The 24,487-nt window shown below is 39.1% G+C and overlaps 1 protein-coding gene across 2 annotated transcripts in view; it reads left to right on the forward strand.

The window, feature by feature from the left end:
• Nucleotides 1-24,487, forward strand: part of RPTOR (regulatory associated protein of MTOR complex 1) — a 459,589-nt gene that overhangs the window by 164,215 nt on the left and 270,887 nt on the right. For both annotated transcript variants that reach the window (XM_020813521.3, XM_020813530.3), the window contains exons 5-6: nucleotides 3,967-4,113; nucleotides 18,469-18,644. In XM_020813521.3, the coding sequence (XP_020669180.1) occupies nucleotides 3,967-4,113; nucleotides 18,469-18,644 (323 nt within the window). The remainder of the gene's footprint in view (nucleotides 1-3,966; nucleotides 4,114-18,468; nucleotides 18,645-24,487) is intronic.

Below are 24,487 nucleotides of genomic sequence, written 5' to 3' on the forward strand. Positions count from 1 at the left end.
AAAGCTACCCCTCTAGAAAGGCAGCTGTTTTCATCTGCTGCAGCAAAACCTTGAAGTGCATTTTGCACCTTCAGGACGTATTTATCATGGCCTGAACATTTGTGAACTGAAGCTTACTTCATCATTATGAACTGCACTTCAGCCCACAAGAACTTAGGCCTCATAAATATTCACAGACGATAGCAAATAATATCTATTCATGCATTGCTGAAATTCGCTTAAATTGCTTCTGTTGTGCACTCCCATACAATTAATGTTCTGCATCACTGGAATGTTGAGGTTTTGAGAACAAAGTAAATGCCCATGTTGTTCTGAGACAACTAGTAATTCTGGAAAAGTAAATATATCCCAGAAGCTCTGTTGGTTAGCAAACCTAAATCCAGCAGCTGAGCAGTTGCTTGCAACTGACATGACATACAACAGGATCTCCCCAAGATGCTCTTGATGGGAGTAGGACTGTAGTAGTGATCTTTTCAGCTGCAGAATCACAGTGTTTCTGATCAGAAACTATGCAAATAGTATTTTGCCCTTCAGTAGAAGACTTGTGAGTTTTCAGAGGGTCTGTGCAAAACTAAGCACCCATCATTTTCTGGTTATGCTATATTTGTGAGAGATTAAGCATAATATATTCTGATACGTAGATTAAAAAGGATAAACCCTTCAGGAAGTATTATTTCAGTCTGATTTGTTTCAGCCAAAAACTCAATCTCAGTTGCTTTGTTTAACCAGGCCGAGCTGGGTTTCCACAGATATCCAAGTAAACCAGGCTATGTGGCACAATTTGAATGAGACACTAATCATTAAAGCTAATCATTAAAATTGTCCAGTTTTTGAAAGTGTGTGAATCATGTTTATGTGCTGATGTATAACATGGATGCACCTAAACCTCCCCCTTGCTTCTCCACTATTTTCCTCCATGCATTCCCCCATCACCACTTTAATTTTTCATTATTCTTGTCATGTACATGTTTGTGGTATAAATGCCTTTGTGGCTAGCTTAATATTTCAGTACTGCCTTATGAAGCAAGCAGAGTTCTTTGATGTTTAATCTAGCCTGACAGATAAAGCAGATCTTAATAAATAAACAATCTGCAATGTATCTCTTCACTTATTGGGCTGAAAACCTGGTTTTTCTCTGTATTGTTAGCATGAGAAAGTGAAGCAATTCACTTTCAGTGTGTTCCTCCCTTTGTTCTGAGATTCCTTGCTTTGGATTTGAGATTAATTAAAAGGTGCTCATTCTCTCCAGGGAATGCTGACTTTTTTTTTTGTTCCATACTTTTAGGGTACTTTTAGGAGCCAGTACCCTTTCAGGGTACTTTCAGGGTACTTTTACATATGTATATATAAATATCTCAAAAGGGGTTAGGAAACACTTATTGGTATGATCCTCAAGTCATAGCTACTACACTAGCCTAATATTCTGCATCAGTATTTAGAAACCCATTTGCCTTTCCTTTGAAGATTTGCAGTGCTTTAATTTTACTTCACAGCTGGACAAACAAAAGGGGACAGCTAGTGAGATGCTAATGGACCTCATGGAAACAAAGCCTGGTCATTCTCTCCTTTCCCATTGTTTCCTGTATTTCTTAAATTTCCATTAAATGGCAAATGCTCAAGCAGAAGAGAGGGAAGAATTCAAGAATCCTCAGATTTGTTCCTCTTTTGCAGCAGTTCATGTGAGTGTCAGTGGCTCATATTTCAAATAAACTGATGCACTGCACTGAAAGCAGCAGCACTTAATAGTGTGAAAAAGTTCTCTTTTTTCCCTGGTTGCTCTTTTTGTTCCTCTTTCTTCACTCAGAAAGCAGACAAATGTTCTGTAGTGACACAGTTGCACAGATATTTCTGATTGAAGAATGAGCTTCAGCAAAGTTGTTCTGCAGATAGAAAGAGAATTCCATCTTCCCTTTGCAGTCCTACATCCTCAGTAACTGCACTGGAGGGAAACTTTTGAAGCCTGTATGCAAAGAAAGGAAAAGCAAGGAAGTCCTGTTGTATCTGCAAGCATGGATTTAGACTGATGCCAAGCTGTAAAGCAGACATGTATTTTTCCACCACCCAAAGAACGGAAACTTGGTCTCTGTTTTATTAAAGAGTTTGGTTTTATTATCATTTTAAGCAACTTTGGAAGAGATGTAATAATCACATCAGAGGTTTCTTGGGTGATTTTTCCTTCAGTTGCCCAAGGCTATGATCTGTTCTTGTGTTAAGTTTTGAAGAGAAACCTAACCATCACTTGTGTAATGTACAATAAGCCAGATATATCTTCTGCACAAAAGCTTGAGAGGCATTTTTAATAATTATTCTAGTAATCTTTTGTAGTTACATTGATGTAATTGTTAGGCGGCGAAGCCCTGACCTCGAATGTATTTGCTTAACGCTGCCTATGAATCCAGAAATCTAACAAACTAGCCTGATTATATTTATTTTATATGCCAATAAAGGTGGTGCCAATAAAACCGCCTAGAGTAGTCCTAAGTTGACTAGATAGGCGGGATATAAATAAATAAATAAATAAATAAATAAATAAATAAATAAATAAATTATTATTATTATTATTATTATTATTATTATTATTATTATTATTATTATTATTATTATTATTATTATCATTATCATTATCATTATCATTATCATTATTATTATTATTATTATTATTATTATTATTATTATTATTATTATTATTATTATTATTATTATTATTATTATTATTATTATTGAGCTCACTGTTTTACCTAAACTTACAGCCTGAACATAATTGGTTTTTGTGACCAGGAGTTTTATTTACAAATATCATAAGTACATGTAGTCATATCCTGTTTCCCTGAAAATAAGACATAACCTGAAAATAAGCCCTACTATGATATTTCAGGATGCTCATAATATAAACCCTATCCAAAAAATAAGGCCCAGTTAAGTGAAAAGCCACCCTCCACCATGGTGCAGCAACTATAAGAAGATGACGTGACTGTATTTAAATAAATGTAGATTGCTGTACATGAAAAAAAAATCCCCTGAAGATAAGCCCTAATGCGTTTTTGGAACAAAAATTAATATAAGACCCTGTCAGCACCAAAATTATGTCCCCCCCTTTTCTGTGTAATTTCCCCTACTGTACAGATTTTAATGTGTGCATTTTTGCTCAGAGAACTACACAGGAATATTTGGCAGTACACAGTCCAAGGTGAATTGCATTATCTAGATCCATTTCAGTCTGGCTTCAGGCCTGGTTTTAGCAAGGAAACTACTGACTTATGACAGGAACTAGACAGAGGAGTGTCTCCCTCTTGTTTCTGCTAGATCTCTTAGCAGCTTTTGATACTATTGACCATGGTGTCCTTCTGAGCTATCTATTTGGGATGGGACTTGAAGGCATTATTTTACACTGGTTCCAGTCCTTTGTGGAGGGGAGAACTCAAAAGGGTGGTGCTGAAAGACTCCTGTTCGACACCCTGGCGTTCCTGGCCTGTGGTGTTCCTCAGGGTTCTGTTTTGTCCCATATTCTAGCTAACCATCTATATGAAACCACTGGGAAAGGTTGTCCAGAGTTTTTGGATTTGGTGTTACCAGTATGTGGAGAACACTCAACTCTGTCTCTCCTTTCCATCTAAATCTGGGGAAGCTGTATCAGCTCTAGGTCAGTATCTGGTGTCAGTAATGGACTTGGATAAGGCTGAATAAACTGAAACTTAATCAAGAAAAGACAGAGGTGTCTTATCTGGATTAGGCAGATGAAGGAATAGGAATTCAACCTGTCTTGATGGGGTTATCCTCCCTCTGAAAACACAATGGGGCAGCTTGGGGTTGGTCAGCAGCGAAATGGTAAGTGGACAGTCTGGCCCCATGGGGCTGGACCCTCGTTATTTGCACCTGTGGGGGATATTCACATATGAATACCCCCATCTCTAATCTCTAGATGTTTTTCCTTATGTAATGCATTCCATGTTTTCTTTTCTTTTGCAGAACTACACCCAGTACATCCCTTTATCCATATATGATCTGCAGACATGGATGGGCAGTCCCTCCATTTTCGTGTATGACTGCTCAAATGCTGGACTTATTGTCAAATCTTTCAAACAGTTTGCCCTACAGAGGGAACAAGAGCTGGAGGTGAGATATCTGCAAAAAGTTGGAGGGGATTGGGAGAAAAAAGACCTTATTATTGTTACTACTGTAGGATGACATGGATTAAGAAAGATGTGAATGGCAACATGTGTGTAGGAAACTGAGCTGGAAACATAAACCAATTTGGGAAGAGATATGTCATTTTAATTTGGTCCGCTGGATCTGTTTGCCATCCAGCTGAACAGGTCATTAAAAGAACTGTTAATCGTAACATTAATAGAATAAGTTAATGTGCTGCTTCTTTTAATAAATGAGATGAGTTCTGGGGTAAAGTAGATCCATATATAAAATGTGCATTGACTTCTGCATGGAAATCTATTACTGCTTTTTGCTTTTAGAAATCATTCTAGAGTGAGTAAACTAGTTTTTATTGCTATTAGTTTTGCAGCATACAGATGTATCTTGTTAATGAAAGAGACATTTTGTGATTTTAGTATTAAATTTATTGGTGCAAGTGTGAATAGGAGAAGATGTTCCATTTAGTGGCCGTCTTAATTTGAGACAGGAAGAAGGCAAAACCTTTTGTGACACTTTGAAGCTAATGCTTGAGGCCTCCTGGTAGTTCTACAGATGAGGAACCTTATCCTATACTGTATCTGGTGTAAGAACTATAGTGGTTCTAGGGTAAAACAAGGAACTTAACATGTTCTTTTGCTCAACTACCTTAGTATGTTAATCATTCCACACTACAATGGAAAGGAAGATAAAGCCTCTGACAGTGCCCATATTCAGTGCCAAGAATCACCATAGATGACACAAAGATGCTGTTTGAGCTAAGATTTCCTTCCAGATCCTATGATAAAGAAAACCTCACTCACCTACCACGCAGTTCAAAAAGCAGTAAATCATCCAAAAATTAGAAAATATAAAATGACAGCAAGAGTTTGATGTTAATGCCACACACACACACCCCAGAGAAACACAAACACAACAGGGAGAGACTGTCTAGGCCTGGAGAGTACAGTAGGGGGGAAAAAAGCCAAGAAAGCAGTCCACTCCCTGTCCCTTGCAAAAACAAATCAGTCCCCAAACCACCCAATATATGCGCCTTTAACAGAATTTTAAAAACATGGTATTGGCTATTATAAAAGGGAGCCATGACTAAAAAAAGTTTGGGAAATACTGACCTTGAATTTTAAAAAATGCATTTTAAAATTCATCTTACTCTCAGATGACAAACTGCAACAGAAGAGTACAACATAGATTTCGTAATTAACTTAGATTTGGATCTTAGTACTATATTTTAATTAAAATTAAAATTAAATGTCGGTATAATTATCCCCTCTCCCTTTTGTCTTAGTATTATTGGCTATTGTTCAAAAGCTGCTTGTCTAAATAACGGATATTAAACTCTCCCAATCTGTTCAGTGTTAGATATATATTTTGGTAAATAGAATATTTCCAGCTTAAAAAATGAAACCAGTACAATATGAAAATATAAAGACTGAAGAATATGATCTACCTATATTCAATGTTGTTTAAAATTTATTTTCAGGTTCATATGCTTTTATGAAGAGTTGACTCACTGGATTATCGTTTTATGATGTAATTTGACATACTTTAAAATTTTTTTGCCCTATGATAATAGTAAGGATTAGGAGGTAGCCAGATGGCATATTGAACACTAGGTCAAGAATAGCTGTGTGCATGGTGTTTAAAAATATGAAATAATAGCAGTGTGAAGCATGTGATTAGATTTTGCTTCCTCTTCTCACAGTTGCTAACTAATGGCTTAAGCTGCTTGGGCATTTTCTGCAATTGAGGGTGCCCATTACAAATGTCCTCAGTAGTATGTACTGTTTTCCAGATTTCTGGATGTAAGTCACACTAAATTTAAAACAGAGATACATATCATATAGTTTTAGCTTTCTCTAGCTGAAATCCAGGAGCAGAACTCATAAGGCTGATAACTTCATCAGCTGCAGTGTTTTTTCTTTCTTTCTTTGTAAATTAAAAAAAAAAATCTGATTCCTGCCCCCGAAACGTCTCAAGGCTTCCTTTTTGTTATGGGCAAGATATTGGGGGCTGTGAGACAGGGGGAGTCTTAATCTTCAAAAAATGCCATTTGAAGTGATTTTGTCACTGGTGGCAGTTTTTAGAAATTAAAGCCACCGCTACCCTGTTTGGTGGCCCCAAGCAACTTTGCTATGAGAGAAGGCTCCCAAAAGAGCATCAGAACCTTCAGGAGGAATTGGACATTTTTGATTTATGGAAAACTGCTGTGGCTGATAATGTCATTTGGCTTATGTGGGGTAAGTTGTGCTGCTGGGTTTCAGCTATTTTTCATGAGTTCTAGCAACTTCAACTCTTCTTGAGAATGGAAGCTGTGACTCTTAGGCACCACTTCATCTAAGACGATTATGATGATTCATGGTCCTGAGTATAAGGTGAGCTAGCTGGCTGGATCTCAACTAGATTTTAGATATTCCACGAGATGCCCATTTGGCCCATCAGCTGCCCTAGATTCTGAGTTTTCACTAGGAAAAAAGTAAGTCAGTCTGGGAGTAGCAGCATTTGTTCATTTCCATTTCCATATAATTCATTAGTGTGGGTGGAATAGAGGTACCCTCTGTTGCAAACTATGGAACAGTCCCTTGCAACTCTGATGAATAACAGAATTGATTACTACAGTGGTCAGGGCTTATTTTTTGTTCTTAACATGTCTCTGCATGCGTTATCGCCCTCTTGTGCCTTCTTCTTTTTTCATGTGTATTTTTGCTTTGTAATAATTATTGTTGCATGCCAATTTCTACATTCCTTTGTAGAGCCAGAGCCAGAGCTTTAAAACTGAAAATTTTGTCACATGGTTGTTTTGCAAAAGAAAAACAATACAAAAACAATTAGTGCAATTGTGTAATTAGCCAGTTAGTGAGCCGTCCGCTATTTCATACAATCTTGTAAATGTATAAATCAGAGACTCTGGGTAAATGTTGCTGTTGTGGGAATAGATGGTCCCTAGCTGGTTTGCAAACAGCTGAAAACTGTTTACAGAACAGTCTCAAACAGTACATAGAAAACAGTGAAGTCATAGCAGTAAACATGGGCTTGAGGGATTATGAGAGCTGTACTTCAAAAGTAAAACCTTTAAGGGTCTGATATTACACATTTTCTTGCATTTCTTGGCAAGGGTTAGATTTAATGATCCCTGAAGTACTTTCCAGCACTGCAGTTTTATGCACCTATGATTGTAGTGGTCTTTAGAAACATCAAGGTCCCTCTTATCTTACATACCCTGTTTCCCCGAAAATAAGATGTAACCTGAAAATAAACCCTAGTATGGTTTTTCAGGATGGTCGCCATATAAGACCTACCCTAAAAATAAGCCCCACCCCCAAAATAAGCCCCAGTTAAGTGAAACCCTGCCCTCCACCATTGTACAGCATTGTGCAACAACCAGAAGATGACATGACTGTAAAATAAAACATCCCCTGAAAATAAACCCTAATGCTTTTTTGGAGCAAAAATTAATATAAGACCCTGCCTTATTTTTGGAGAAACTCTTAACTTAGCTAGGTGCAGTCATCACAAAAGGAAGAGTTAGCGTAAATAAAAGAGAAGAAGAAAAGGAAGTAGAGAATACATTTTTAGAAGCTTCTGCTTGTTGTCGTTGAGCATCATGGTTCTGGAAAGAGGTTTTAAATGGTGACACAGAAATGACAATGTTGTTTCCAAATAACTAATTCTACATGTCTTCGTCTTTGTCTGGCTCTTTAAACTACTTATTTGGATACATATTTTACTAAATTAAATGGTATTTACATCTTAGTAAATGTGCATAGAAAATTAACATATTTGTACTTATTCAGAATCTGAGACTGATCTAATTTGTTTGTTGGTCTTCAGCACCCAGAATCCTGCAGCCAGCATGGTCAGTGACTATTCTAGTTTAGGCATTCTGTATAGTGTTGCCCAAAAGTAAAATCTCAAAGGCCGTTATTATTTTCATTCCCTGTACAATAAGGCCCATTATAGTGAAGCAAAACAGCAGCTGATGGGGAGTGAGGAGGAGGTAGCACACTGGATTGGCATGTGCGTTCTCTCTCTTGCTCTCTTTAGGGGAAAAACAAATATGGAAGAGAAAGCTAAGCTAGGATATTTTCTACTTATAATAGAACATTTAATCTGCATCTCCAAAGAAAATAAAACCTTGGTTTCTGCAGTTTGCCCTCGCATTCCCCTGATTTTTCCCTCCAAATGTTATTAATACTGTGTCATTAGTACTGGATTCCTGTGTTATTCTCATGGATCTCATGGTTTTCTCCCCTCAATAGAATCTGAGGGTAAAAAATCCAGCCAGCTCATGAAAATCTCTCCTGAAGCTCCTGTGTGGCAAATTATCATTATTTCTTTCTGTATCAGCAGCAAGAATGTACCGTATTTTTCGCACCATAAGACGCACTTTTCCCCCACAAAACAGGGGTGGAAGGTCTTTGCGTCTTATGGAGCGAAGCAAACAGATTATATTTTCCTGTTTTCTTTTCCTAAAAAATTGGTGCGTCTTATGGAAAGGTGCATCTTATGGAGCGAAAAATACGGTATGTAACTGATTGACATGATTCCTCTCTCCCCACTGTATTCCAAAAACACAATGCTTTTAGATGCACATGACTGAGAAGTTCTGACTAGTACAAGGCTACCAAATAAGCTTTGTGACTGAGCAGGGATTTGAACTTGGATTCTCCTTTTCCAGCACTCCAGCAATTACACTGTGGTCGCAATCTTAGTTCAGTGATGAACCCAAGGTTGAAACGTGTTTTTGGAAGAATAATTAATGTAACAATTAATTTCTTTAATTCACATAATTAATAATATGAAGACTAAAATAATTTTTGTAGTGTGTACATTTGCATGTTATAAAAATGGGATTATCTACTTTGCATATTCATATGCAGGTTTATGGGGTACTTGGGTTTGGAGAACTGGAATATGACAACCCTAAAAGTGTGCTATCACTCTTGTAGAAAAAGCACTTCCTCTGTGGGTGCTGGTTGGGAATGTTTGCTTCAATCTTTATATCTCAGTGGAAATACTGCAATTAAGAAGAATTCTTTCTCAGCATGAATAGTGTTCCTGGGGGACAGGAAGATGAAGGGCAGAAATGCCAGTTCTGTGTTATGAAAATGTTAAATGCCAAATCAGCTATATTTCTATTCTGTGTTTTTTTTAAAAGCAAAAAGTGAAAAGTTTGTCTTTCTTGTTACTCCAGTATGAAATTTCTTTTTCTGATCACCCAGAAAATGCCTTCTCAGTCTAACAGAATCCTGAGGGATGTTCCATAACTCATTGTAGGATTCTAGCAACACTTTGATTATAAAACATGCAACACACCATGTAGTAGCATTTAGATTATACAACTGTTGTTCAAACATCGTTGTTAATAGGACAGTTTTACAAGAAACACAGAAGCTAAGACATATCCCTCTGTTTGGTCTCTAACTCCTCCTCCTTCTAAGTGGAAGATGGGATTGAGAAACTTTTTAACACCGTCAGGGAGAAAATAGCCTTTCAATTTGGGACAGAGAGCTACCTGAGTAACAAGAACTTTTCAAAAGAGTGTCTGCACTGAGAGATTCAGAGAGTTTCCCTTCTCTTATGGCCACAATGAAGATTTGGAAAATATGTTACCTAGCTTCCCTGATTTCAGAGTGTGTCTGTAAACATACTGCAATTTTGGATAGCTAAATGAACTGCTTAAGTTACATGATCTTTCCATGTCACCCCTCATAACTGCATATACTATATCTTCAACTCCCCATTATATGTAAAAACAACAACAGCCCTAAAATAAAGGGAGGGGTAAGGAACCGGTGGGAGCAAAAATAATAACATATCAGCTTTAGGTGTGCTTAGTTTTGCCTACACTCCATCTTCATCTTTATTTCTAGCCCTCTTTAGCAGCTTGTGAGATACTTTGTGTTAGAGCAGTGGAGGATTTTTGTATTTATTCCTTTTATTTTTGGACATTAAGTGCTATTGTGGGAATGCTTGTTCCTTTACTGTCAAATAGGGCACATGACTAACTTCTTCTGATTTGAAGTGATGAAATGAAATCTGTACTTTTGGTTTGTTTTCCACTTTTAGTACTTCTGAATCCAGTATGGCAATGATTTGCAGAATTTTTTAAAATTGTCATCTGCTGGAAAGAAGCTATTGTTCTTTCCTAGCTTTGTTAACACATTGACATAGAAGACAAGGGTGTCGTCACTTCTGAGAAACCACCAGGAGTCATAAATATTGAGCATGAAGGAAGTTGCAGCCTTGAGCTTCCATGAACCATCTTCTCCTGAGCCTATACTCTTTTGCATAAACATTTCCTTAGTTTCTAACAATGACAAACAATAACATCAAAAGAATAAACAATTGCACCACCAAAATGCTAGCATTTAGATAACAGAAAATGGGTGCCAGGACCTCCGTATAGTGAATGTTTTCCTAAATTTTACCTTATATGGAGTGAAAAGAGCCTGATGTTCAAGCTGGATTTTGAAAAGGAAGGGGCACTTGAGATCACATGGCAAATATCTGCTGGCTACTCGAATGCGGAGGAGAATCAGTCTGTGCCAGTGGTTCCCAACCTTGGGTAACCCAAATGTTCTTAGACTGCAACTCAACGCTAGCTATGTTGGCTGGGGTTTCTGGAGTTGCAGTCCAAGAACACCTGGATTACCCAAAGTTGGGATGCTTTATAAACTACACCAAAGCCTTTGATTGTGTAGATCATGAGAAACTATGAGTTGTTCTGAAAGTAATGTGTGCACCTCAGCATTTGATTGTCCTGATGCATAACTTCTATTGTGAACAAGAAGCTATCAGTAGGACAGAATATGGAGAGACAGAATGGTCGCCCATAGGCAAAGGTCTCAGACACAGTTGCATTTTATCCCCTTACCTGTTCAATCTGTATGCAGAACATATCATATGGAGAACTGAACTAGATTCAGATGAAGGAGAAGTAAAAAATTTTGGAAGGAACACCAGTAATTTAAGATAAGTAGATGATACCATCGTAATCGCAAAAAAGAAGCAATGGCTTGAGACAATTTTTAGGGAAAGTGAAAGAAGAAAGTGCCAGAGCAGGACTACATTTGAACATTAAGACAAAAATCATGACTACAGAAGAATTACAGAACTTAAATATTGACAATGAAGAACTGAAAGAGAATTTTTATCTACCTTGATTCAACCATCAATCCAAATGGAAAGTGCAGCCAAGAAAGCAGAAGACTAATACTAGAAAGAATAGCAATCTTAAAAACGATCATGTATCACTGGAGATTGATCAGGATCATAGACACTTGGATTACCAATCACCTATGTGGGTGTGAAAGTTGAACAATAAAGAAAGCTGACAGAACCAAAATTGATTCATTTGAAATGAAGTGCTGCTGGAGGAGAGCTTTGCAGATACTGTACTTCCAAAGAGATGAACAAGCGGGACCTAGATCAAATCAAGCCTGAACTATCATGCTTCTTACATTCTAGTGCTGTATATGATATAGAGGAAAATCAGTGTGCATAACCCTTCAGTTTCAGCAATGTAACTCATGTACAGTACTAGATTATCTCAAGTGTTACTATATTCACCGTGCAGATTGTCTTAAGAATGGGGTACTATTTAGAGAAAGTTAAAGTCGGTTTTGGAAAGCTGGTAAGAGTGTCTTTTTCAACTGAATACAGAGCCACCCAACTGATTTTGTGCCACCAGAAAATGTTTCCTCCCAATCCCAGTGCCACAGCTGCTAGGAAGGCTCTGGATTCTGAACTGCTAAGAGCTCATCAAGTGAATGTCTGAAATTTTCTAAGAGCAGGGTTTTGACATTTAATAATACTGTCTAGGAGTATTTTCACTTTCCCATGAGCCTAGCAAACTTACTTTCATAAATATTTCAAAATCACATTAAAAGGAGGATGTTTCCATTAGCTATGTATTTGCCTTGTGAAACATGTAAGCAAATTGCAAAATGACACATTGAACAAATTTCAAGTAGTATTCCATGTCTATGAAAGTGAGTGCTTCTAGATAAGGTTTTTAATAAGCACTCACATTGCCTCCTTCCTTCCTTCCTTGCAAGGACTAAAGATAGCTTGCAAAAATATTAAAAATCACAGATCATTTATGAAAGTTTGCGGTAGATCAGATGATACTGTTATCAACTGCAGCCCTCCTGGAGTTTTCCCATTGATTTTCGTTTATCTTTTTTCCCCTCTTACCAAAAGAAAATTTATTATTTGAAAGAAGATGGAATAGCTGCCAATTGCCTTTTAATTGTAAGCAGTAGGAGCTCTGTGTCTCGAAGTATCTAATGTCTTTATGTATTGAGGCTGGGTATGTGAAGAACTCTTACTAGTATTTCTCTTATGATTGCATCTGGCACAAACCTGTTGTGGTTTATATAGTTTGCACCAAATATATCCAGAGTCACAAAGATGCCAACAACTCATCTAATGCTTCTACCTTTTAAACCTAAATTCAACATTTATTCATATTTTATGTTTTGATAGCCATTTTTCTTATTCTACATTTTGGGTAATTGCATACACAAAGGCAATTAGTCTTGCAAATGCCCAAGTTCCCTTGGAGACTGTTAACAAAAAAAAAGTTTGGTGCAAGGAGACATTTCTTTGTGCTGTATTATTTAGCTTGTGAATACAAGCCCTGTACATCCCTGGTTGATACTGATAGTAATATAATCCAGCAATGGTCACCTCAATATTTGTAGCATGTATATTCAGCTGCCTTTTGCCTGACCAATAGATTTGTCTTTTTTACAAGGAAGACATTTGCTTTTGCTGACTAAACAAAGCTCTTTGTTCTCCTTGGAATTTATTCCCTTACAGTTTAAATTCTCTGTGTGCTGAAAAACAGAAAATGAAGAAATGTCAATTCTTCCTTGAATCAAGGGTCAAATAATGCCAGAATGAAAAAGCAATTGTCTTTTCCCAATGTAAAGTTTATTTCATGTTTGGGAATATAAATTTGTTCACATACAGTAGGGATGAAATTTAATGTGTATCCTTATTTTTACCTTTCACTTGAGTAGGAACTTCATGTTTATTTCTCATATCTGAGTTGGGTTTGTTACAGATTAACTCTGCTCATTATCTACCTTTTGCCTTCAGCCTGAGCAGAATAAGAATACTGATAATTGCATTGAAATTGCATCACACTAAAAGTAGTGTTTTGCATTTGTGTTCTAAAGCACCTTTTGTTTGAACTATTTTATTCATTTCTTTAATATATAGTGGATATAAGAAGTTTACACACCCCTGTTAAAATGTCAGGTGTCTGTGATGTAAAAAATGAGACAAAGATAAATAATTTCAGAACTTTTTCCACCTTTAATGAGACCTATGAACTGTACAACCCAGTTGAATAACAAACTGAAATCTTTTAGGTGGAGGGAAGTAAAAAAACCTGAAATAATATGGTTGCATCTGTGTGCACACCCTTAAACTAATACTTTGCTGAAGCACCTTTTGATTTTATTATAGCACTCAGCCTTTTTGGGTACGAGTCTATCAGTATGGCACATCTTGACTTGACAATATTTGCCCACTCTTCTTTGCAAAAATGTTCCAAATCTGTAAGATTGCAAGGGCGTCCCTTGCTCACAGACCTCTTCAGATCACCTCAAAGATATTCAATTAGATTCAGGTCTGGGCTTTGGCTGGGCCATTCCAAAATATTCATCTTCTTCTGGTGAAGCCATTCCTTTGTTGATTTGGCTATATGCTTTGGGTCGTTGTCATGCTGAAAGATGAAGTTCCTGCTTATGTTCAGTTTTCTAGCAGAAGCCTGAAGGTTTTGTGCCAATGTTGACTGGTATTTGGAACTGTTCATACTTTCCTCTATCTTGACTAAGGTCCCTGTCCCAGCTGAGGAAAAACAGCCCCAAAGCATGATGCTGCCACCACGTTTCACTGTGGGTATGGTGTTCTTTTGGTTATGTGTAGTTTTTGCGCCAAACATATATTTTGGAATTAGGGCTGAAAAGCTCAACCTTGTTTTCATAAGACCATAACACTTTTTCCCACATGCTTTTTTTTTTTTTTTGGAGACTTCAGATGTGTTTTTGCAAAATTTAGCTGGGCTTGGATGTTTTTCTTCACAAGAAAAGGCTTCCATCTTGCCACTCTACCCCATAGCTCAGACATATGAAGAATACGGGAGAGTATTGTCACATGTACTACACAGCCAGTACTTTCCAGATATTCCTGCAGATCCTTTAATGTTGCTATAGCCTCCTTGACCAATTTTCTTCTAGTCTTTTCATCAGTTTCGCATGGACATCCAGTTCTTTCCATCAGTTGTACCCTTCATATTAGAAAATGTTTATAATTAATACAATTGCTGTTATTTCAAATTTAAATATTGTAACTGTAAATAAATAGCCAATTATGGGAATTAAAATCAATGAATAATAAGTTGAACAGACAGTGCATATATATTTACATTCAGAATTCAAAAGATACAATGAGCTCAAATAAATACATCACAGAAGACCCAGAAGCACTCACTGCTCACAGAACTGACTGAGGTGCCAACGTATAGATATATACTGGTACAACAACACTCAAATGTTCGTGAATTGAAGGAGACTGAAAGATGAGCCTATGAGAGGCACACTGCTGAGCATGCATATAATAGTGACACGTTCACAACACATTGTTTAGGGAGGGACTCCCCACCACTTGCCAAAATAACAATGCAAAAGAACGAGGCTTTTCTTATTTTCTCTAAATAATGAAGAAAACTCAATTCAGCTACTCATCATGACATTCAATTAATTTCACAACTTTTGACTTCTATTTTGTCTTGCACTGTTGACATATGTGCCTTTCCTCACCATTATTCAGTTTTATTTGTGTGTCTCTACATGTCCTGGTTCATACCTCTGGACTGTTTCCCTACGTAGGGAATAATTAGTCTAGAGCATGCTACTTCAGCATTCCATGCTTTGCTATCCTTTTTGTACCTTAGGGAAGAGGATCTCCAACAGCAATAATCAAACTGGTAAACCCCCTTCCCAACTGTTTTGAACTAGTACAGCTCTCATGAAACCCACCCAACACATCCAGTGATCAAGGATGGCAGGAATTGCAGTTCAAATAATCTGGTGTTTTCCAGGTTGACTGCATGGTGCAACCAGGTTGTCAGGCTGTCCTTATTAGTAGGTAAAAACCTTTTCCTGCCAATATTTTCCACAACTTCATCTATATATGGAGGAGTGTTGTTCCTATTGTTATTTATTGTTAATTGTTAAGGTAGGTTACAGTAAAACATCTGAAGCAAAAGAACTGAGGAAAATTAGAGTACAACTGATATTTCCCATTTACTGCTGCAGGAATGCTCTTAACATCACAAATTGTTAAATATAGTTTGTACATAGAAGAGTTTTTTTTAAAAAACTTTTCCATTACTTTGCCTACATTTAGATTTCATGGCAGATTATCCATGGCTCAATCATAACTTGTAGCTGAGTTGTTATCCAGGCTTTGAAGAACCATTTCTTATTTTGAAACATTTCACTATGTAGACTCTCATCTTATTGATGAAACCTGATTTACTCTGATGTTTCTCTGATGACCCACTACTCTGGACAGAAGTTTAACTCTTTTTGCAGTTTACTGCTATTGCTGGCCATTTTAAAACTGAGCTCTCAAAAAGGATTCATTCTGCTTTCATTAGCTCTTAGCAGATGCCGCTTTTTAAAACAGGGCTAGATAACTTTGGTTCTCTGTATGTTGTTGGACTTTGTCTCCATTCTTCCCCAATCTGATCTAGCCCATGGTGAGAAATACTGGAAACTGCAGTTCAGCAACATCTGAGAACCATAGATATTAATCCCTGACTTGAAACAAGACATTTACAATGTAATTTTATACATAATATCTACACATAATATCTACACATTATACATAATATCTACACATAATATCTACATCACTAGTTATGTTCCATGTGATATATTCCCATCTAAGTGTGGACAGTATGTCAGCCTTAATTTCCTTTTCCTTGGTACATCTCTTTACATAAGGATTTATTTTCTTTTGTTCTGTTTCCTAGTGTACATACTTGTTTTGTATCTGTGTAGTTTCCTTTTTTTTTGTTTGTTCAGTCGTTTAGTCGTGTCCGACTCTTCGTGACCCCATGGACCAGAGCACGCCAAGCCCTCCTATCCTCCACCGCCTCCCGGAGTTGTGTCAAATTCATGTTGGTTGCTTCGATGACACTGTCCAACCATCTCATCCTCGGTCGTCCCCTTCTCCTCTTGCCTTCACACTTTCCCAACATCAAAGTCTTTTCCAAGGAGTCTTCTCTTCTCATGAGATGGCCAAAGTACTGGAGCCTCAGCTTCAGGATCTGTCCTTCCGATGAGCACTCGGGGTTGATTTCCTTTAGAATTGATAGGTTTGTTCTCTTTGCAGTCCAGGGAACTCTCAAGAGTCTCCTCCAGCACCACAATTCAAAGGCATCAATTCTTCGGCGGTCAGCTTTCTTTATGGTCCAGCTCTCACTTCCATACAACACTACAGGAAAAACCATAGCTTTGACTATTCGGACTTTTGTTGGCAAGGTGATGTCTCTGCTTTTTAAGATGCTGTCAAGGTTTGTCATTGCTTTCCTCCCAAGAAGCAGGCGTCTTTTAATTTCGGGGCTGCTGTCTCCATCTGCAGTGATCATGGAGCCCAGGAAGATAAAATCTGACACTGCCTCCATATCTTCCCCTTCTATTTCCCAGGAGGTGATGGGACCAGTGGCCATGATCTTAGTTTTTTTGATGTTGAGTTTCAGACCGTTTTTTGCACTCTCCTCTTTCACCCTCATTACAAGGTTCTTTAATTCCTCCTCACTTTCTGCCATCAGAGTGGTATCATCTGCACATCGGAGGTTGTTGATATTTCTTCCTGCAATCTTAATTCCAGCTTGGGATTCCTCCAGTCCAGCCTTTCGCATGATGTATTCTGCATATAAGTTAAATAAGCAGGGTGACAGTATACAGCCTTGTCGTACTCCTTTCCCAATTTTGAACCAATCCGTTGTTCCATGTCCAGTTCTAACTGTTGCTTCCTGTCCCACATATAGGTTTCTCAGGAGGTAGATAAGGTGGTCAGGCACGCCCATTTCTTTTAGGACTTGCCATAGTTTGCTGTGGTCCACACAGTCAAAGGCTTTTGCGTAGTCAATGAAGCAGAAGTAGATGTTTTTCTGGAACTCTCTGGCTTTCTCCATAATCCAGTGCATGTTGGCAATTTGGTCTCGAGTTCCTCTGCCCCTTTTTAGTGTTAAATTATCAGTGAATTGGGATAAGGGCTAGTGCATGTACTCTCCCCTCCCCTAGCAAATTAGAATACTGTATCTCTCATCCCTATTATGAAATGTAAGGGGCCATATTCAAGGGAGCATATGTGGGTTAGAACAAATGCTTTCTTGCAGCTAGCATTTCATAACTAGAAATCCCGTGAGACACTGAAATCTCTTCCTGAAACTTAGAGATGCAGTGTATCAGATATAGATAGATTCTGCCAAGCTATTTTTCAGTATTCTTGCTTTCTAAGCACTTGCAAATTATGACAGAGGAGTTCCTCTTTCATAATAATTTCCAGGTAGTTAATCTTTACAGTATCCTTTTGGGATGGGATAACAATATGAATTAAGAAATGAATGATATCCAGTGAGTACTCAGTTGACTGGTCTAGTTTTTGCCATTTTCTGTATAATACCCTGGTTTCCCAAAAATAAGACCTAACCTGAAAATAAGCTCTAGTATGATTTTTCAGGATGCTTGTAATATAAACCCTACCCCAAAAATATGCCCCAGTTAAGTGAAAGCCCGCCCACCCCCATGGTGCAGCAACCAGAAGAAGATGACGTGTATTTGAATGAATGTAGATTGGGGAGACAGGGTAGCTGTTTTGTCTCTTTCCTTGCCATTTTCATCTGAATGTGTCTTTTAATCTTCTTTGTGATTTGAGATATGATACACTAAGATGGATTTGTTTGTTTTTTGTTAGTCTCTTTGGACACAAAGATTGAAGTTTGATGTGAAAGTATTCTTATAATAAAGAATGTAGCATGTGGGGTTCCTTTGAACAGTCCACACTTCTGAGCTGCTGAGGAAAGGCAAAACAACAATGGAAGACATCGTTCAGTGAAACAGATGCAGTCTAGAGGTTACGATCATATATTAATATCTTTAGGGTTTTAGTCACTGTTGATTCAACAGGTTGCTTGAGCTTGGCATTTCCTAATTGGCTATAATTCATGTGAATTTCTATGTACTTGTGGTTAATTGGTAAGAAAATTTAACTGTTTGGGTTTTTTTCTCTCTTGTGAAGGTGGCAGCCATTAATCCAAACCACCCCCTGGCTCAGATGCCTTTACCCCCTTCAATGAAGAATTGCATTCAGCTGGCAGCATGTGAAGCTAACGAGTTGTTGCCAATGATCCCTGACCTGCCAGCTGACCTATTCACATCCTGCCTTACTACACCAATCAAGATTGCTCTGAGATGGTAAGTGTCTTGCCTATTATCTGGATGTATATTGTGTATGAGTCTTGCCTGTTGGACTGACTTGTTGACCCATATACTTTAGCTGCTCTGTAATTTCTCTGCAGTACTAAATTACAAGGATTTGAGGTGTTCATCTGGGAAAATATCTTATTAAGCATACTTTCACCTTCCTGGCTTTGATTATCCTTCTGTTTATTACATCTTGTATTATAGCTGGATATTTGAGTTTGCTTAGATTAAGGGACTTATTGTGCTGGAAATTAAAATAGTCTGCCTTTTCACAAATCAGAGCCACCATATGGCACAACACTATGTTGTATCAGTAGACTGTTCTTCAGACAAGCTATAGTTCTGATCCTTAAATTCCTCTGCCTGTGTATTTCCCATTTATTGGAGTGGGTCCCCCCCCCTTTACCAGTACTGTACTTTGAGGATTGGTCAGTAATTGCCATATGTTGCAGTGATGCTTCAAATAAGAAAAGTTAAGTAATAGTGTTGTCAACAAATTTAAAAGGCATAACCCAAGGTTATTTTTACATGATTTGGTCCTCTGTTAAGGTGAAGAGAAATGAAAGTTTATTCTAGTCTACCAAAATAAATTAAACACATTTCTGATAGCTATGATGCACAAATATGTTCAAAGCTTTAGTCAATGTAGCCGATGTTCAATGCTTTATTTTATTCCCTCATTTTTTATATCACCAAGCTGAATTTTTAAAAAACTGTCAGCTTTTATGTTTTAATATTTTGTTTATAGCAGCTTGTGGTTCCAAGGCTTCCTATGGATCCCTTTTGTCCTTGGGAGTGTCCTCTGAGAGTGGGAATATGGGGGAAGTCTTCATTTTGGAAAATTGCTGCCCAGTTGCCCAATCTCTACTTGCTATCTCAGTCCAACAGAGGGACCACCAGCAGCAGTTTTCTGACAGGAGAGGCACCCTCTATATATGCACACACTCTATGCCTCCCAGAGGCTTTCCCAGGGCAAAAACAAGCTTTAAATTAAATTAAATGAAAAAGTAATATCACCTGCTAATGATGTCATTCTTGTTGCATGGCATAAAATTACAACAATTTGATTTCAGCCAAAGGATGTAAAATGTGATATTTTCATTTTCAGTTCTATATTATTTTATCATTTTACCATGCATTAAGGCTCCTCTAAAAGTTTTTTTAGCCTGTTTTTTAAAGAGCCATTTATAATGCAAATTGGCTACATATCCTATGGTATTCAATATCTATAACAGAGTATCTTTTCCCTTTTGCATATCTTTTTTCTTTTTTTACTTGTTACTTAATATTAAGGATATGCATCTGGATTCAGAAATGTTTGGAATTCACCAAATAATGCCATCTTCAGATATATCCAAATCCAAATTTGATAGTTCTGAATACTGTAATAATAATTCTTAATATTTGGAGTCATATTTAGTCCCAAAATTTAGAAAGCAAAAAGTTAGGTTTTTGCTCCCAGGGGAGAAAGTGGAACTGAAACCTATCTCCCAGGCAGCTGAAGGAAACTCCATTCTTTACCTGCTTGAAAGAAGGCTAGAGCAGCAAAGGGCACTCTGTGATTTGGTACTGGAAGCTTCCATTGGTGTTGCTGGTCTTCTGGGCAGAGAATAGTGGAGGTCTATGGCTCCCAAAGCTTTGAGAGTGTAACACAGGTCCTTAGTAGGGAGACAGCCATCCTTAGTCACGTGATTCCAATGTTTAAGGGCTTGGTTGGCATGATGGAGGACATAATGAAAGGACAGTCTAGGTGCATAGAGGGTGCCATATAGGGGAACATCATTTTTCTAACTCAGAGTAGTGGCCCTGACCAGAAAGCTCCACTACATGTTTGCCTCCATGTGGAAGGAGGAGGAATGTGTTTAATGTGAAGGCCCAACCCTCTTGGATCTTCACATTAAACAGTGGGCAATGGATATTAAGTGGCAGCAGGGAGGCACAATGCCAGATAGCTTTCCATCACATGCAGCAGCTCGTGAAGAAGGTCTGTCTAGCACTGAGGGAGGGGGCCACACAGAGCAAGAAGGAACTAGCAATATTCATAGCACTCCTGCAGTTGTGTTCCAGAGTCCATATCCCTCTCCCCTGTAACGGGACAAGCTTTCTGGACTCTGTCTTGACAAGCATAGCAAGTGCCTGTCCTCCAGAGATACCACCCAGAAGAAGGACATGGCAAAGGCAGAGATAGAGACATACATGCAGGTGGCCTACAAGCCAAAAGAGACTGATTCCTTGTCTTACTGGGATGAGAAGTAATCTGTTTGGGGAGTTCTGGCCAAGATGGCAGTGGGACTACTGTCTTGCCCACCGACCAGTGAGAGAGTGTTCTTTCAGGCAGGAGGTGTTGTCAGTCCACACGACTCATGCCTGCAATCCGGATCATAAGGAAAACATATTTTGCTTAAGGTCATTGCTGGCTTTCCTGAAGCCCCCATGAAGTAAGAGAGGATGGCACACTCTGCTCACACCACTATGCCATGCTTCAGTCTGGTGCTCCCTCCTTCTGCCTCTTTCATTCTTCCAACTGATACTCCAAATCTGTACTTACTCAACTGTCCTGTACCCCATGCTGTTGGCACCATTCTCACCCACTGCATGCTCTGCTGTTCCAGTCTGCCTGCCAGTGCTGCCCAGTATACTTGCCCACTCCCCATAGTCACATGTCCTCTGCTTCCCCAGTGCTGCTGGGATTTCCTCCTGGCATTCCCACTGTTTGGGGGGTTCATTCAGTTTACCTGTATAGTTATTTCCAATACCTAGGCACTGCTGCCTGCTGGAGTGCTCTCTTTTTGTTTGCTACAATCACTGGGAAGGTATCAGAGGACAAAGAGGAATCCTTTAAGAATGTTTTGCCTATTTGTATTCCTTGAAAGGGGAAAATAATGACAATCATCATCATCATCATAGGCATCCTTCAGTCTCGAGAGACTATGGTATCGTGCTCTGTATGGAGGACTTGGAACAGCGTCTAGTGTGGCTGAGGAGGCCAATTCGAGAGTGACAATCCCTTCCACACTTAGGACAAATACAATCTGTACCCCATCTAGCTCCCTGATTTTGCTGCTTTCGTGACTGCCTCTTTGCCTCAGCCTGCTGGGCGAGGGTCTCTTCAAATTGGGAGAGGCCGTGATGCACCGCATGCTGCCAGGCTGAACGCTCCGATGTCAGGGTTTCCCATCTGTTGAGATCCATTTCCAAGGCCTTCAAATCCCACTTGCAGATATCCTTGTATCGCAGCTGTGGTCTCCCTCTGGGGCGATTTCCCTGCACTAGTTCTCCATACAGGAGATCCTTTGGAATCCGACCATCAGCCATTCTCACAACATGCCCGAGCCAGCGTAGGCATCGCTGTTTCAGTAGTGTATACATGCTAGAAATTCCAGCTCGATCTAGGACTACTCTATTTGGAACTTTGTCCTGCCAGGTGATACCAAAAATACGTTGGAGGCAGCGCATATGGAACGTGTTCAGCTTTCTCTCTTGCCGTGCATGAAGGGTCCAGGACTCACTGCAGTACAGGAGTGTGCTCAGGACACAGGCTCTATAGACCTGGATCTTGGTGTATGCTGTCAGCTTCTTATTGAGCCATACTCTTTTTGTGAGTCTTGAGAACATGGTAGCTGCTTTGCCAATGCGTCTATCCAGCTCGACGTCTAGGGAAAGAGTGTCAGAGATGGTTGAGCCAAGGTACACGAATTCATGGACAACCTCAAATTCTTGCATGGAGATGGTAATAGAGGGAGGTGAGTCCATGCCCTGGCCCGTGACTTGTGTTTTCTTCAGGCTGATAGTTAGTCCAAAGTCTTGGCAGGCCTTGCTAAAACGATTCATGAGTTGTTGGAGGTCTTCGGCAGAGTGGGCAACAATGGCTGCATCATCGGCGAAGAGGAAGTCCCGCATGCATTTCAGCTGAACTTTGGTCTTTGCTCTCAGTCTTGAGAGATTAAAAAGCTTTCCATCTGATCTAGTCCGGAGATAGACACCTTCTGTTGCAGTTCCGAAGGCGTGCTTCAGCATGACAACAAAGAAAATCCCAAACAGGGTCGGCACAAGGACACAGCCCTGTTTCACTCCACTTCGGATGTCAAAGGGATCTGATGTTGAGCCATCAAAAACTACAGTGCCCTTCATTCCCTCATGAAAGGACCTGATGATGCTAAGGAGTCGAGGAGGACATCCAATCTTAGTAAGTATTTTAAAAAGGCCATCCCTGCTAACCAAATCAAATGCTTTTGTAAGGTCTATGAAGGCCACTAAGAGTGGCTGTTGTTGTTCCCTGCATTTCTCCTGCAACTGTCTGAGGGAGAATACCATGTCAGTGGTGGACCTATTTGCTCGGAATCCACACTGTGATTCTGGGTGGACTCTGTCTGCAAGCACCTGGAGCCTCTTCAGCACGACACGGGCAAGCAGCTTTCCTACAATGCTAAGAAGAGAGATGCCGCGGTAGTTATTGCAGTCGCCCCTGTCTCCTTTGTTCTTGTACAATGTGATGATGTTTGCATCCTTCATGTCCTGTGGTACTCTACCTTCACTCCAGCAAAGATGAAAGATTTCATACAGTTCGGTGGTGGTGGTCTCTTTGCAGCATTTCAGCTCTTCAACAGGGATGTTATCCTTTCCAGGTGCCTTGCTAGAGGCAAGGGAATCCAAGGCCGTTTTGATTTCTGCTAAGGTTGGTTCACTGTCCAACTCTTCCAGGACAGGGAGACACTCAATGTTATTTAATGCTTCTTCGGTTACTGCATTCTGTCTGGAATACAGCTCAGAGTAGTGCTGCACCCAGCGGTCCATCTGCTGTGTTCGGTCCTGGATGAACATGCCTGTCATAGACTTCAGGGGAGCAATTTTCTTCTGTAATGGACCTAAGGCCTGCTTGATCCCATCATACATTCCCTTGATGTTACCTGTGTCTGCTGCTAACTGTATCTGAGAGCAGAGCTGGAGCCAATAATCATTGGAACATCTCCTGGCAGTCTGTTGGACTTGGCTACGAGCAGCTCGAAGAGCTTGCAAGTTGTACTCACTAGGGCAGGCTTTGTATGCTGCTAGAGCTCTCCTCTTATCCTCGATGGCTGGAATCAACTCCTCCGAGTGGGCTTCGAACCAGTCAGCCGTCTTTTTGGTCTTCTTGCCAAATGTGGACAAAGCAGTGTTATAAACAGCGTTCTTGAAATGTTCCCAACGTTCAGGTGCACTTGCCTCAGCTGGGCCTGGAAGGGTTTCCTCAAGCGCTTGGGCAAAATGACAATAACATATTCATATTGTGTATATTGGATTTCCAGATATGCTGACATTCTAACTATTTAAAATCCTGAATTCCAAATCTGGAATTCTAAATCTGAATTTTGGTGCTGGTACACATCCCTAGTTAATATCCCTAGATTGAAGTGTGATTTGATTAACTTGTCCCAGGTTCAGATCCCAACTTTCCTTATGCATTGTTTCTTGAGTGCAGTCACCCATAAGTGAAATGGATGAACTATGGTGGATTCTGAGCATTGTAAAGTGTTGCTATGAAACACTGTTAAAAAATTGAACACAATTTGCATATTCAAACTGTATTAGTTGTTGATACAGTGACATTATCTTAAGAGTATCGTATAATTGTATATAATATATGTTTTTTATTTTATTGTTTTTACATTTGTAAACCACCCAGAGTAGACATTTGGTCTAGATGGGCGGGATAGAAATCTAATAAATAAATAAATAAGGTTATTTATTTTCTTAGCTTTTTCAGCAGAACATAGAATGGTTTGATAGGCAACTAGCATGGTACCATTTTTAAGAGGATATCAACACTTCTTTGAGATTTCTCCTCTCAGTCATTT

This window comes from Pogona vitticeps, chromosome 2 (assembly GCF_051106095.1).
Source record: "Pogona vitticeps strain Pit_001003342236 chromosome 2, PviZW2.1, whole genome shotgun sequence".
Taxonomy (NCBI): domain Eukaryota; kingdom Metazoa; phylum Chordata; class Lepidosauria; order Squamata; family Agamidae; genus Pogona; species Pogona vitticeps.